This window comes from Chinchilla lanigera, unplaced genomic scaffold, assembly GCF_000276665.1.
Source record: "Chinchilla lanigera isolate Chin_1 unplaced genomic scaffold, ChiLan1.0 scaffold00055, whole genome shotgun sequence".
Classification (NCBI taxonomy): domain Eukaryota; kingdom Metazoa; phylum Chordata; class Mammalia; order Rodentia; family Chinchillidae; genus Chinchilla; species Chinchilla lanigera.
Window position 1 is genome coordinate 9,627,255 of NW_004955456.1, and position 15,562 is coordinate 9,642,816.

Here is a 15,562-nt window from a genome sequence, read left to right on the forward strand (position 1 = left end):
TTAAACTTGCAATTTTCCTGCCTCAGCCTCCCAGAGTGCTGGGATTATAGATGTGCACAACCACACCTGACTCACTGGATAGTCTTAAGGCTCTGGGCCAGCTACTTCAGTTGTAAGAGATTCTGTTTCCTCATCTTTAAAATGGGAATAACTATAGGATTATTTCTAAGGGTAGTTATGGAGATTATATAAACGAACAAGAAGGTGCATATATCTGTCATTGTTGTTTTCTCTGACCTCATTCACCATTGCAGAACGGGAGCTTTGTTCTTGTGTCACCAGGATCTTCTTCTGCTTCCTGCGGACTCCAGTGTGGTGTCACATGCCCAGTACTTCCTGGTGTAGCACTCAGGCCTTCTAAGCTTCCTCCTTGGTCCCAGAGGCCTTGTCCAAGCATGAAGTCTTGATGCTTCAACTACTCTACTAGCAGCTGAGGACCCCAGCGCCTGCCTGTCCCCAGACTTCGTCAGGCTGGGTCTGTGAGCTCTAGCATTGGACCTGCCCCGCTCAGCTCCTGCTGCCGGCCCCCACCTCAGATTTTCCTGGTTTGGTCCAGACCCCATGTGTGTTTGCCTGCAGTGGACCAGACTCCTGGAAGGATGCTTTGGATTAGACTTGGTATCCTGGCTCCATCTCTGAAGCAACCCAATGCCCTACTTATACCCTGGGTCCTAGGACTCACTGCCCCATTCCCTCTCTCAGGGGTGACGGGCAGAGAGAGGATGAAGAGCTCGGCCTGTTTCCTGCCTCCAAGCAAACTGTCTGCTAAATGCCAGCCTCAACCACACCCGACCTTAACAGAGGCATCAGAGCAGCCCTGGCTACACTCACATGTGACAGCTTCTGTGTCAAGGCTGAGACATCACCAGCCACTGACATTTGGGTCCAGGCCCCCAGCATCACCCAGGTGATGTTCAGGGTCCATTTGTCCATGTGATGTCATTTAGCCAATGACAACGGCCTTGCAAAAGTTGGGGCACTCTGCCTTCCTGAACCCCCGGTGCAGAATCTGTTTTCTCCATTCCCACTGGGAAGGTGGCTTCTCTCTCCTCACTCTGTGGACCTCCCTGCCACACTGCTTCCTGTCACGCTGAGTCTCCACTCTCACCTGGACCCAGAACGCATGTTGGAACTGTGCCGGGCTGTGTCCACTTGGGGTCACCTCACAGCCACAACACAGTCCTGACCCAGCATTAAGGTCGCTTCTCCGCCGGCCGCTAATACACCACTTGTGCACACTTCATGAAGCATTTAAGAACTGCAGACCTACCACGCAGGTGGCACATGCCTGTAAGCCCAGCACTCCGGGAGGGGGAGGTAGGAATGAGTTTGTGCCCAGCCTGGGCAATTTAGCAGCTTAGTAAGACCCTGTCTCAAAACAAAACAAAACAAAACAAAACAAAAAAACCAAAAAAAGTCTGAGGATGTAGCAGCTTGTGTAAAGGGCCTGGGTTCAGTCCCCAGTACCAAAAGAAAAAGGAAAGATTTGTAGATAATCCACCATGTGCTACACCCTCGTCAACTAAAGCACATTTCCTCAGAAGCACATGCTTTCTTGGAATGTGAGGTTTGTAGCATTGTGAGCTTTGCTAAGTGAGCTAGAAATCTTAGTTCTTGAAGGGTAGCCCTGGGCTGATAGGTCAGTGAGTTTCCACACATTTCTGTGGAGGGCAGCTCATAAGTTTCTCTTTGGAAGAAACAAAGTAGCCTATCTTTCTGTGCAATGTCCTGTACCTTGACTCTGGGGAAATACACGGTGCGGTACAGTTTTGTTCCAACTAAAATGAGGGAACTTCTACTCTGCTGGATTTTCCACAACTGTTTTAGAACTATAACGTGTTCCTCTCTGTTGAGTCTTAGCTCTTCTGTCCCGTGTGCCCTCAACTGCCATGGCCCCCTGAGTCCGCTCTCTGCCTGTCTTCTTCCTCCACAGGCAGCTTCTTGGAAGATTTCCCTCCATCCACCTCCACCCTACTGCCCAGCTCCCACTCCAGCCTGGCTTCCTAGTCTCCTACATGGGAAGGAAGCGCCCTCCTGGGGTGCCTCATTGCTACAGCTAATGCTATGTCTGTGGCCCCCTGGAGCTCCAAAAAGCTGGACTTAACTTTGTTGATGTGACACCTGCCTTTCTAGCATGAGCTGCACTAGCTCTGTTCTCTACTAAGTGAAGGGCCGCATGGGGTCCCAGACATGTGCTGGAATCCTAGTACCACTGCTGCTCTGTCCCCACCACTGAGTATGTTCAGCTCCTTGGAAGATCTCACCCTGGGATTCCCAAAGTGCCCCTCCCCAAATGCACAATGTCTCAGAACAGAACTTACGACTTCCCCAAACCTGTGTCCCCAGTCTCAGCAAATGGTGCCACTACCCAGCTATTAAACCAGGGCCTTGAGCGTCACCTGTGCTTGCATCATCCTTGCCCGGGACCGCTTGAATATCACCTCCCACTAACCTTACCTCCTAAATAGTTTTCCAACCATTTTTTTTTTGTCAAAATAGTTTTTCACGTACAAAAATGTTGCAGAAATATCAGAGTCACCATAACCCTTTCACCCAGCTTATCCTACAACTAACACCTTATGTAACCATGGTATAATTAGCAAGGCTGGGAAATCAACATCCTACTAACTAATCTACATGTCTGAAGCTTGCCATTTACATCTTCTTTCTGTTCTAGGATCCAAAACAAGATCGCAAAATGCCTGTTGTCACGTCTCCTTAGGTCCTTCTACAGGGGGCAGTTTCTGCATCTTTGCCGTCTTTAATGACTTTGCCACTCTTGAAGAGCTCCAGGAGCTATTCTGTAGAATGTTCCCTGACTTTGGTTTGTTTGATGTCCTCTCTGAGATAGTTAAGCATTTCTAGGGAAAAAAGCCACAGAAGGGCAATATGCCCATGTTCCTATTAGGGTGTTATGGTTTGTGTCTGGCTGTCCCCCGAAAGCCTCATGCAGTCATGGGGCGGGCTTCTAGAGTTTGTGACTGATTCATGGGTGTGAGTGCTACACCTGCCCTGGTGCGGGTACTGTGCATACAATGTAAGGGAGGAAAAGAGGATGCCACTCCTCCCTTTTTGCTCTTGCTGCTTTTGCTATCTCCCATGGCCATAAACTACTGCCCTGTGCCATAGGCCACCTGCCTTGGAGCCAGCCAAGTGTGGACTGAAACCTCCACTAACTGTGAGCTAAATAAACCTTTCCTTCCTTAATTCTGGATGTCAAGTATTCTGTCTCAGCAATGAAAAAAAGTAACTAAGACAATGGGAATATGGGATGTTTTATTACAGTGAATGCATCTCATTCTCTTGACTGAGTTACTGTTTTGTATTTCTTACTTTAAAGTTGCCATTTCCTCTTTACAAGGGAAGATTCTTTGCAACCTGCACAAGTACCTTGATTTTTCATTGTATTTTCATCCACTCATTCTATTGCCCACTAATAGTTCCAGACTGCACAAATTATAACCATGATGATTGTATCATGATGATTTTCTATTTCCATATTCCTTATACATTTATCATGTCACTGAGATCTTTGAATCCAACACCTAGGCTTTGAAAACTTGAGTTTGTCATTTCAATGGACCTGCACAGGAAGTCATTCATTTGATCTAACAATCCTCAGCTTCCTTATTTGTAAACCAGAGATATAACAGCTGTCCCACAGATATGTAACAGAGGTTATATTTAAAGCACCTGCCATAATTTCTTGCCTCTAGGGACTCAACAAAAGGGGTTGACCTTCTTATCCCATTCCCCACAAACTTTTCTCTTATAAAGAATGACCTTTTTGAAATATGTATTGAGGTCTGTGGAATAAGGCTGACCTACGGTGTGATTCAGAACTCCTGCTGGGCATAAGAAGACCCAGAAAACATCTCTTAGCATTGCTATGGAAGCACTCACTTCGTTGCAGGATGTATGTAAAGTGCTGTTTACTAATTTTGGGTCTCATTAAGACCCAGGGATCAAAGGCCCTCATGAGCCTGGCTGGCTTGGGCCAGCTCCTAGATTACCTCCATGGTGGATTAATTAGTAGCCTCATTCCCAACATGGTAAAGGGTAGAGGTGCTAGACTGGACCTGTGGCTGGCCACCTGTCCACAATGGTGAAATCTCCCTTACTGTTTATGGCCAAATCCAAGTTCAACCCTGCAAGAATTTTACTCATTGAGCCTTTTGGGAGCACAAACACACAGGCAAGGTAACTGATGGGAGTCTTTGAAAGCATGTCCTATCCCCTAGGACACTCAGCTCTGGCCCACAGGAAGGAAGCTGTGAAGTTACCATGCTGCGTAGCACTGTGACCTCCTAGCAAGAGGGGTGGCATGGACTCCATGTCTCAGAGCAACTTAAAGAAACCCTTCACACCTTTGGGTAACCAAGGCAGTGTACACATGGCTGCCCAGGAGAGGGTGGAGTTCTGATAAGTTCTCTCAAACATAACAGCTTCCATATCACCCATTCCCAAGCCAGTCTGCATTCCGCTGCTCACATTTGCCTTCCTCTGGCCTCCTCTGATGGAACCCAGATCCCCAAGGCTCCAACATCACTTACCTATGGCTTAAACTCCAGCCCTAACCTCTTCGTGGTTTGTACTTCACTGACTGGCCATGATCTTGGACCCTCTCAATTTCAAAATAAGCCATCACTCAACAGATATCACTGCTCCAAAGAGAAATAAAAAATCTGTGAACTGAGCTGTCCAGGAATGGGGATCATTTGATGATGATGATGGTGGTGGTAGTGGTGGTGGTGGTGATTGTCATTTTTATTGCTGCTGTTGTTATCATTTTTTGGATACTGGGGATTGAACCTAAAGTCTTTGTGCTAAACTACATCCCCATTGCTTTTTATTTTTTATTTTTGAGACAGGGTCTCATGAAGTTTCTAAGTTGTCCTGGTTGGGCTTGAACTTGGTATTGTCCTGCCTCAGCCTCCCAGAGTGTGGGTGTGTGCCACCATGCCTAGATTTTTGTGGCTTTCTGCGCATGCTCTGCTGGGTCTCTGCATGTGTCATTAAAGCCCTTCACACCAGGAAGTGTCTCCTATGCCCTCTTGTTCTTTAAAACCAACAATGTTGTTTCCTTATTAACTCAATGATATGAAAACAGCTTAAAAAATCAACATATTTCTTCAGAAAATAAAAGGCTGAAATAAGTCTCCATAGTAAAAATAGTTTTTTTAGGGTGGAAGGATTATGGATGATTTAAATTTATATTTCCACACTCTCCACTGGTGTTGTTAGTCAAAAGGCCTACAAATAAAATGACTAGCAGCAACTTGCACTTACTTGGCTGTTGAGCTTCACATCTCTGTCAAGGTAGGAAGGTTCAGCTGGGACGGTGGGCCCACTCTTATCTCCTGTCTGGTCCGAGTTCCAAGCTTAACATGAACACAAAACCTTTCCGAATCCCTTTCTGCATCAGGAGCAAAATCTGCTCCACTGCTAAGGAGATATGAAACTATTCTTTGAGTCTCTCTACCAGAAAGTAATTTATGATTGTAATTGAGACATGCTGAAAAGAATAGCTCATCCACCCATGTGGCAAAAGAGACATAACACAGGAATTTCTCCACAAGCTCCAGGCCTCTTCAGGTGAGATCAAGTACAGGAGTGTTGTCTTCTGGGACCACTGAGGAAATGCAACAGCCCCACTCCCTGGATATGGACGGTGAGAGCCCTTGTCAGCGGTAACCAGGAAGGGAACAGAGGATGAGAAACAGTTAAGAGAAGAGCAGATGCTGGCAGAGTGGTTGGGCTCCCTAATGCTTGGGATGGCTCCAGCAAGCAGAAGGACAGAAGCCTGCACTGCCTCGAGGTCTGCAAGCTGGTGGGCAGGAGGGACGCCCATGAGGGCTGGAAGAAGGTGGGAGCTAAAACTTCCCAGGTAATAAAATCAGAATTTGTGAAGATTTTGATAGAAAATGAGTCAGAGGAACAACAGCCAAAAAAAAAAAAAAAAGCTCTTAATAGTCTCACTACCTGCAGCAAGGCAAAATAAATTTACAAACGTTGCTCCAGAATGCAGGGAGAGGTTTTAAAAAAAATTATTGCATGAGAGATGGGAAATGGAAAATGGGAAGGAGTGGTAGAGAGCCTCCGTGGAGGTGAATTTCAGATGTGCAGTGCGGCACCCGTTTCCGTCTTCTGCTTTCTGGCTCATCCTGCTTTTGTGTCTGCGGTGGGTTTTCTCAGCACTCACAGGACTAGCACCCCAAACCGACAGGCCTGTTCCCTGATGTGACCTCACTGTGCTTTCCAGGAATGGAGTCCCATGGAAGGAGAGGAATTACCAGGCTGCCTTCTTGCCAAGTGGGAGGGATGTTTCCAGAATGACACGCCTGTTTTCTGGGGCAAAAACATCTTCCCTTGGGTGTTAGCTTCCGTGCTCTCCCATTGGTGCCATCCGTGGTCCCCTGAACCTCAGCACTTACCCAGTTGTACTGGGAGCCGAGAGGCTGCCGGAGTCATCCCGTCTGCCTCTGCTTCCACATGCTAAAGGCTCACCGGAGCCCTGTCACTCCAGCAGGGACACTGGTGCCTTATGGGCACCATGCATCATCATGACAAGGTGTTTGGATGATGTATCACTTAAAAGATGAAGCCATCAGAGAAAGAGTCCAAGATCAGATTAAATTTAATTATAGGATAAAAGAACTCCCATCTGTCATCCCGGTGATGCATTAACTGAGGGAACAGAGGGGGCCTCTCAGAAAAGAAGGAAGAGGGGGCACAATGAGCGAGGAGCACGGCAGAGAGAGCACCACACCCCACTCCCAGACCACTCAGCCAGGCAAGTCCTCATGGAGCCTGACACCCCTCAAGCAGGGACGGACACCCCAATCACTCTCCACTGTGTACACCTTGCTTAAAGAGCACCACAGTAAGCCAGGCCTGGTGGTGCACACCTGTGCACCTCTCAGTGGCTCAGGAAGCTGAGGCAGGAGAATTGCAAGTACAAAGTCAGCCTAGACAACTTAGTGAGACCTTGTCTCAAAAAATAAGTAAAAAATAAAAAAAAAAAAGGTGGGGATATAGCTCTGTGTGAAGGCCCCGGATTCAATCCCCAGTACTGCCCTCATATGCACATGCGTGCACACACACACACACACACACACACACACACACACACACAATCATGACTGATAGATGTTTCCATATGTGCTCAGTGAGAGGTCTCCTTTTGTCTATGGCAGGTGCCGCTGAGCAGCAGCGATCCTCAGCTTAGGCCATTTCAGTCTGCCCTGATGTTTTCTGTGTGCTCAGAGGAGATGCCCAGGAACATCTGCAGTTAAACTGGTCCTCTGCTCAACAGGGGGAGCAGAGCAGGGTGGTGCACATCTATAATCCCAGCACTCTGGGAGGCTGAGGCAGGAGGATTGCAAGTTGGTGCCCAAACTGGCCAACTTGGTGACTTAACAAGAGCTTGTTCCAAAATGAAAATAAAAAGGGCTGGAGATCTGGGGTTGTATTCTCAGTACAAAGGTCCACGGCTCTATCCCCACTACTGCAGTAAAAACAGCATATGAGGTGTAGAGATTCAGGGGTACTCGGGGGTGACAGGATCATTCTATATCTTGACTGAGATGTAATTATTTGAACATATGTGTTTGTGAAAATTTGCAAAACTAAAGCCAGGCATGGTGATGAGTGCCTGTAGTTCGAACTCCTGGAGAGGCTGAGGCAGGAGAATCACTTGAGCCCAGGAGTTTGAGACCAGAGTAGGTAATGTAGCAAGACCTCATCTCAAACCAAAAACATGAAGACTAAAACATTTTGAAATTACAGAGTAAATTTTTATCTTAAAATATTTTAAAAATTAAGCATACAGAAAACTGAGCTAACACTCATTTTTTTAAGAATTCAGCTGAGACACTAAGCATCAACCTGGGATGTCCCGTATGATAATTACCGGTAAGTCCTAACACTTAGCCTTATCTATGATAGATGCTCAGTAAATAGCTGGTGGTCAAAAAGGAACAGCCCCTGGAGACATTTATGATGCAGAGCACAGGCCTTATATTCAATTGGTCTCGGTTGGAGCAGGAGCCTGCATTTGTAACAAGTTCTTGATGCACAGCATCTGAGATGCTAAGCAGGAAGCTCAGTCCTCCATCCTGAAATGCAGGACTCTTGGCGCAGCCCTGAGTACCAGCCTCAGCCATCTCTGCCTTGGTTTATTTCCCCTACACATGCCCCTGCCCGCTCCTCTCCTGCACCTTGGTTCTTATATTCCAAGTGCAAGCATTTCCTCTATGCTTCTCCCTTTCAACTGTGCCTTGCTGCTATGGATGGAGGACACTTAGAGATTCTCCCCAGAACTCACAGCAGACCTTCCAGGACCCAGGGTCACAGAAGGGACTTCCATTTGCAAGCTGGCACTGTCCCATCCGAATTTCAATGTTCTCTCTCACAAAAAGGGGGTAGGAGGGTGCAGGCACAGTAGCCAGGAGGATGAAACATGTCATTAAAAGCAGGTGTTGGTCTTATTACCACTGATTCTGTTCCATCTCAGCCCAGAGTGAGCTGCGGTGCGCTGACCAAGGCAGGAATCAGAAGGCAGGCTTTGGGGCAAGAGTCCACCCGGCCGCGCCTTCAGCACCTCGGACAGCGGCCCAGCGGCCCAGCCGCCCCGCGTCAGGGACTGGACGCCTGGGTTTATTGATGCTCACAGCCAATCTCTTTCCTTTTCCTTTCCTTTTCCTTTCCTTTCCTTTCCTTTTTCTCTCCTTCCTTCCTCCCTTTTTCTTTCTCCCTTCTCTCTCTTCCTTATCCTTTTCTTTTCTTTCAGACGGTGCTGGAGATCGGACCCAAGGTCTTCACACTGGGCCGCATCCCCCAGCCCTATTTTTATTGAGAGAAAGTCTGGTTAAATTGCCAGTTGTGATCCTCCTGGCTCAGCCTTCCAGAGTGCTGGAAATACAGGCTCGCACCACTAGGCCAGGCTGCTAATCTCCTGACCACACCTGTGCCTTTCAGCGCCATCAGCAGCTGTGTCTCGGAAAGGCTGACCCGTGGGGTGGGCAGAGGCAGCAGAAGGGGTGTGGCACAGGAAGTCACCCCCATGGCTAATCAATCTACTCTTGGGTTTTCCTACAGCTGCTCCAGCTTGCGGACCCACTGTGGGCGTGGCCTCAGGGAGGCAAGAGACTGGCACTGGTGTGAGGGGCAGTGGGCCTCCCTAGACAAGACCTCTGGTCCTAAGTGGGTTCAAGTGACACAAAGGCTGCTGCGGTGTCCCCAATGCCCTATTTTTAACTAAAACTTAGTCTCCAGAAAGAAGTGGCTGTTTGTCTAATTCAAATCCGTAATCAGACAAAACTGAGGCCAGTAATGAGCTCGCTGCCGACAGACACTTCAGAATGTGCTCGCTCTCCAAGTGGCTGGGAACTGTTTCCATCTTGTTGACAAACACATGCTGCAAGACAGGAAATTACCCTCCTCAGTGCCTATTTTATCTCTGTTTAATTGCTGCTTGATAATACATTACAACATAGAGTCCATTAATTAAGCTAACAATGTCCGTGGAACACCAATCCCTTCTGCTGGGAGCTGTCTGGTTAGAGGGGCTGAGATTCGGTCTCTGTTGGCCCAGAGCACTCCCGAAGCTGGTGCACAAGGCGTCAGGGCCTGGGTGTGGTGGGGGACCGGCTGCCTGCTCTTCCAGGGGCTTGGGCTTGGGCAGGAGGGGTGGCCTTGGTGGGCGGGTGGGGGCAGAGCCTGGCAACTGGGGGGCCGCACCAAGAGTGCGCGCTAATGCAAAACATGTGGCAGGACCGAAAACAGCACATTGGCTTAACACGATCTGCTCATGGAAAGTAATCAGGGCCCACTTAGAGGTGCTCGGCTGGGAGCTGACTAACCTGGTTTGTTGGTCCAGAAGCCACAGAATAGCAGGATTCAGATGCATGTGGAACTGGGGAAAGATGAATTCTAAATATGTCCCAACAAAGACCCCGGCACTGCTCTATGGATGAATGCCACTGAAGAAGAGCAGGCAAGGAACCCTGGTGCCTGACTCCTGCCTGGCAGCGGACTGCAGGAAGTAGGTGGTCATCTGCAAGGTGAAGGCACTCATTAAATTTCCACCTCTGATCCAGGCATGGTGGTGGTGCAAGCTTGTAAATCCCAGCACCTAGAAGGCTGAGGCAGGAGGATGGCTAGATAGAGCCCAGTCTGGGTAGCTTAGTGACTCAGTGAGACCCTGACTCAAAATTTTAAAAAGTGAAAAATATCAAAGGACAGGGGTGATAGCTCAGTGAGCAGGTCTTGGGTTCAATCCCCATACCACCACACACATACTTGAAAAGTCTATCCAGGCATCTTGTCTGACCTGTTTAGCAGATGCCTTGAGCAAGGACTCTGAGAGTCATGAAAACAAAAAGGAATAAAGCTCTGGAAGGATGAGAAGCACGGTCAAGTTCACAAGGGGCTTCCCAGACCGCTTGAAGGGTTTGGAGGTGTGGGCATTACAGGGCGTTAGCAGGTGTTCTGGCGAGCAGGAAATGTAGGAGGGTAAGCTGCACAGACCTGCAGCTGAATTCAGGTCCTGGTCCTCAGATTCAGCCAGAGCGTCCTAAGTGGCTTAGGAAACCTTCCCCTGAAATATCCAAAGGGAAAGCAACAGCTCAGAGCCATGCGGGGAAGCCCTCGGGTCTTTGGCGGATGTTTATTAGGATATCTTTACCCTTTTCTCAGACCACATTGGGTTCTGCCAGTATCTCAATGGGGCCATCTTTACTAGGCCACAGTTAGTAAGAGCTTGTTTCCAATGTTTCCTACGAAGATTGAAAAAGAAGCCAAGGAGTTATGTGTTCTCCTAAGAGTTAGCTCTGTCATTGCTGAAGGCAATGGTGGGGACTGCCCAGGGTGGCCCAGGAGTGAATGCCCAGGCTCAGTGCCCAGCACCTGCTGCCCGCATGGAGGCTGCGGGCAGTGTAGGAAGGCAGTGCAGAGCGTGCTGGGCTCTGCCTTCCCACCCTCTCCCTACCATCCTGCCTGACTTTTTGGGGTGCACTGCCAGTTTTCCATCTAGCTTCTTCCGGGTTACCACCACTTAGACCGTCCCCTTGGGAATGGTGTGCCCAGTCTAAACACAGCACCCATGTTTGTGGCTTCCCAGCGCCCATTCCTCATCCCAGCCTCACTCAAGAGCTTGTTAGAAATGCACAGTCTCAGGGGACAGACGCTCTGGGGGTGGCGCAGCTGCAGGGGTTCCCAGTGATTTTGTTGCGCCCTGCTGTGTGGGAGCCCCGCTGCACCCAGAGGTGTGCTCAGGACCAGCACTGCCTGCCTCTGCAGCTCTCTCTCCCCCGACTTCTCAGTTATCACTTCCTTCGGGCACCTTACATCCCAGCCATGATGGGTCACCCTCCGCCTCCCACTGTCCAGCCCCCATGGCTTCACTGACTATGCTGTAAGATTGCTGCCTCTTTATTTATCTTTCTCCTTCGTGCGGAAAGCACATGGGTGCAAGGACTGAATCTTATCAACTGCATTTGTACAACCGGGGCTGGCATCTACAGTAGGTGAGCAAGCCCTGTTCGCTGCCTGACTGAATGAGTGGATGAAGACATGCACCAGATTTTTCTGTCTATTTTGCCTTTCTTGCTAAGCCCCAATTCCCAATGGTGAGCTTCAGGGAGAGCAGCAGCTCCGGGCTTCCTAGTCTGCGCTCCTAGTTTGCAGAGGGGTTGGGGGATCCATAAATAAGCGTTAATGATAGGGATTTGACTTCAATTTAAAATGTGCTGTCTGGGCTGGAGAGCCTGGTTTCAGGTTGCTTTGTTCACACACACTTGCTGTTCCCTGCTTCGGCTTCCTCACCCTTTCTGCCTACCTCCTGGAGTCACCACAAGGATCTTGGATTTGCCCAGCGAACTGTCTAGTGCTGCTTATCCACCCTGGGAAGGAGGCTGCGGATCAGATCCCAGGGTATCTGCAGTGATGGGAAGGCAGGACACTACGAACACAGGAAACCCATGAGCCTGCAGGTGGGCGTGTTTGTGTGACGCATACCACCGCATTCCAACAGGTGTGTTTGTGGAACAGGAGTAAGATGGACAGGGCTTGCAAGGCTTCTTCCTTCTTTCACAGACAGAGGCCGAGGGAAAGAATATGCAAGGCTGCCTTAGAACCAGCCATCCAGGGCTCCCCTGGAATCCAATGTGAACATTTTCCCAGTTTTTTTGTGACTACCGGTTGACATCGTCATGTTTTAAATTTTTACGAATGTCTAATTTAATGCTATTTTGGGATGTGTTTTCTCCCTGTCTTACAGAGGTTTTGCTAAGCTCTTTTTACACACACACACACACACACACACACACACACACACATAGGTGCGTGCGCGCGCACACACACACACAGCTGGTTAGCACTAAGGAGTCAAAGAAAATGTGTCACCAGGGCTTTTGCTCCACTTGCTGATTATTTTGCACTTTGCAAGCAACCCTGCATGTTCTCTAAAACGCTCCTGAAAACTTTTCCTCCCCAGAAAGCCCTTTGTCCTTATACCAGCACTTAGGGTCCAAGTCACACTAACCACCTAACCAGTGCCCTTCCAGGGTGGACCTGGCCCCCAGCTCCTTGGGAGGGAATCTGCTTATTATTTCTTCCGAGTTGGAAGCAGGTGCATCTGATTGTAAGGACAGACATGGTGCAGCTTTGCATATTAGCAATCAAGTCTGACGCTTAGTCACATTTGCCTTTCAATACAAAACACACATTGATCTTCATATTTGCCCAGATGTAACTTCTTATTGAAGTTTCCCTGGCTTTTTAAGAGAAAATACCAGAAAGCTCTCACCTCCTTAGAGTCCAGAACAGGTAAGAATTACCAAAGTAGAGGGCAATGGAAGTTTCCAGAAGTCCTGCAAGGCTCCTGCAGGAGGTGGTTTTGCTCCCTTCCTGGTCAGAGATGAGTGCCTACCTGCGGTCCCCAGCCGTGGCATGGGTACAGGATGGCTGTGTGGTTCTCCAGCGGCCCCTGGTCCAAGCAGACATCTTTCGCTTTGTTGTTGCGAAGCTGCAAGAACAGTTCAAGTGTCACCCATTAGAGCTCATCCAGCGGACACATCACCTCCCAGTTCACTGTCCCAACATACCCTGCTTCCAGCTTCATGATAGGAAGGTCACAGGGCAGCCAAGAAAGTACCCCAGCAAAGTCTGTGATCTGACCACTGTGATCTGCCCTTTATCACTAGCATAAAAGATCTCAGGAAACTCTTAGATACTCGGGCACTGATCGCCCAGACCTCAGATTTAAAGGCATCTCAGAAGCATCAGGATGGGGACAAATGGATGAAAATATTGTAAGTGGACCTCAACACCCACACTGGTTTGATAACCCTACCTGGGAATCGAAGGTATGCAAGGTTGTTACTTCCAGAGAGGCATGAAAATGATCCCTCAGAAGCAAACAAGAACCTTGCCCTAGCAAAAGCCCTAGCAACACTTTCTGATACATTCAGAAATATTTACAGAGCTGGGCATGGTGGCACATACCTGTGATCCCTGGACTCTAGGAGGCTGAGGCAGGACAATGGCATGTTGGAACCCACTCCAGGCAACTTAGTGAGACCCTGGGGTTGTAGCTCAAGGTGAAAGACCTGGGTTCAGTCCTCAGTACCACAAAATATTTTTTTTTTAAAAATTACTGAATGCCTATGTTGTGCCAGGCACCACTGTACGTGCCCAGAATGTATCTATGGAGGATGTAAAATCCCATGACAACAGCCCCGCAGCCTGGCTGTCACTTTGGGCTTGTAGGAACCCAGTGTGGACTTCCAGGTCCACTGCAATTCTGTATGAGAGCCATCCAGCCTATGACTGGCCATTGCAGTGACCACGGTATGAGTGGGGACTTCTCCACACATATCCCCCTGAGTCCATCTCCCGTGGTGACCAAATTAACCAGGAATAAGTCAAGATGACAGGCAAAGGGACACTGCTCTTTATGCACCCAAACTGTGCCCAGGCTCAGACAACTGAGTAGAGTTTTAATCAATTTTAAAATCCTCTGTTTTAAAGTTAACAAAGTAACACCATTTCCATGAGACACTCTTGAAAAATGCTGAAGAAAACAACGATCGCTCACAACCCTTCCTCAGAACGTTACTCTGTGTCCTCCAGTTTTGAGCAGTGGAGTGATGAATGACTTTATACACAAAGATTTTGCTACATTTCAGATTTTCGTAAGCAGAGATAGAACCCCAGAGTTGGGGTTGTGGGGTCAAAAGATACAAACATCTTAATGTTCTTAAAATGAGGTGTTCACCTGCAAGCTTTGGAGAAAGTCACAGTCCCATCCACAAAGTATGTCTGTACTGACCCATCCTGAGTCTTAGTATTTTAAAATATTATTTTTAAGAGGTGAAGAAGGATAGCTGCTTTTCATAAATTTGCTATTAATAGCGTACTGGGCTGGTTTATGTTTAGCAATCATTTCCCTTTTTGAGAATTGCCTGTTTCCCACTGAGATTGGTTTTCATAATAGATTTGTAAAGGCTCTTTGTATATTAAGGACATCAGTGGTTGTATGGTATATTTTGTTCCACATAATGATTTCAGACTGCTGGGCTTTTAAATTCAATTTCTAATGTGCAATGCAATTACATCCATCATTCAGTGATTTAATAAATATTTAGTGAGAGTGTTTGTGCGTGCCTGGCACTGTGTTAAGTTTAACAATCACAAAGGTGGACATGATAGTCCATGCCCTGAAGTAGGCGATGGTCTAGAGGGACAGAGTCACACAGGGAGAGGGCATGCAGTGCCTGCAACAGGGCCAGCAAAGAGCCTGAGGGTGGGGACAACTGCTAAGAAGACTCGAGCTCTGAGCTGAGCATACATAGCTGGGTATGAAGGTGCACGCCTGTTAATCCCGGTACTCAGGAGTCTGAGGTAAGAAGATCTCAAATTCAAGCCCAGCCTGGGCAATTTAGCAACATAGTGTGACCCTGTCTCAAGACAAACAAATAAACACTCTTTGGGGGTGTGGTTCAGTACAATGGCCCTGGTTCAATCTCCAGTAACAGGAGGAAAGCAAAGCAAAACATAAAACACCATGAAAGTGATGCTGGCCTAACTGTTTTCACCCAAGGGGTGGCCATGAGGATTTTTGGGTTATATCAGGAGGCTGTGCATGTTGTTTTATACGCAATGCATGTATTTCATCTAAGTTAGGCTGAAAGGTGAGTGGGCAGAGTGGAGCCCAGGCAGTTCAGGTCCCAAGGGCAGGAGGAGATGACCACAGACTTCTACATAAAGGAGCTGATGGCCCTGAGTCACTCTACACAGGAAGGGCTTCTGGGAGAGGAAAGGTAGCACTGGAGACAGGTGAGAGTCAGGATGCGAAGCATTTGCCTTTCATTTTTATTCCTTCCAGTACTGGTGATTGAACCCAGGGCCTTCACACTGAGCTACATCTCAAGTGCTTTGAAAAAAGTTTTGATTTTGAGACAGGGTCTTACTAAGTTGCCAAGGCTGGCCTCAAACTTGCAGTCTTCCTGCTTCAGCCTCCCTAATAGCTGGGATTACAGGGTTGTGCTATGGTGCCCAG

General features: G+C 48.2%; 1 protein-coding gene across 1 annotated transcript in view; it reads right to left on the minus strand.

The window, feature by feature from the left end:
- Wbscr17 (Williams-Beuren syndrome chromosome region 17) overlaps window positions 1-15,562 on the minus strand; it is a 454,663-nt gene that overhangs the window by 14,521 nt on the left and 424,580 nt on the right. Inside the window, exon 9 of the mRNA XM_005396732.2 lies at window positions 12,932-13,027. Within this exon, the coding sequence (XP_005396789.1) occupies window positions 12,932-13,027 (96 nt within the window). The remainder of the gene's footprint in view (window positions 1-12,931; window positions 13,028-15,562) is intronic.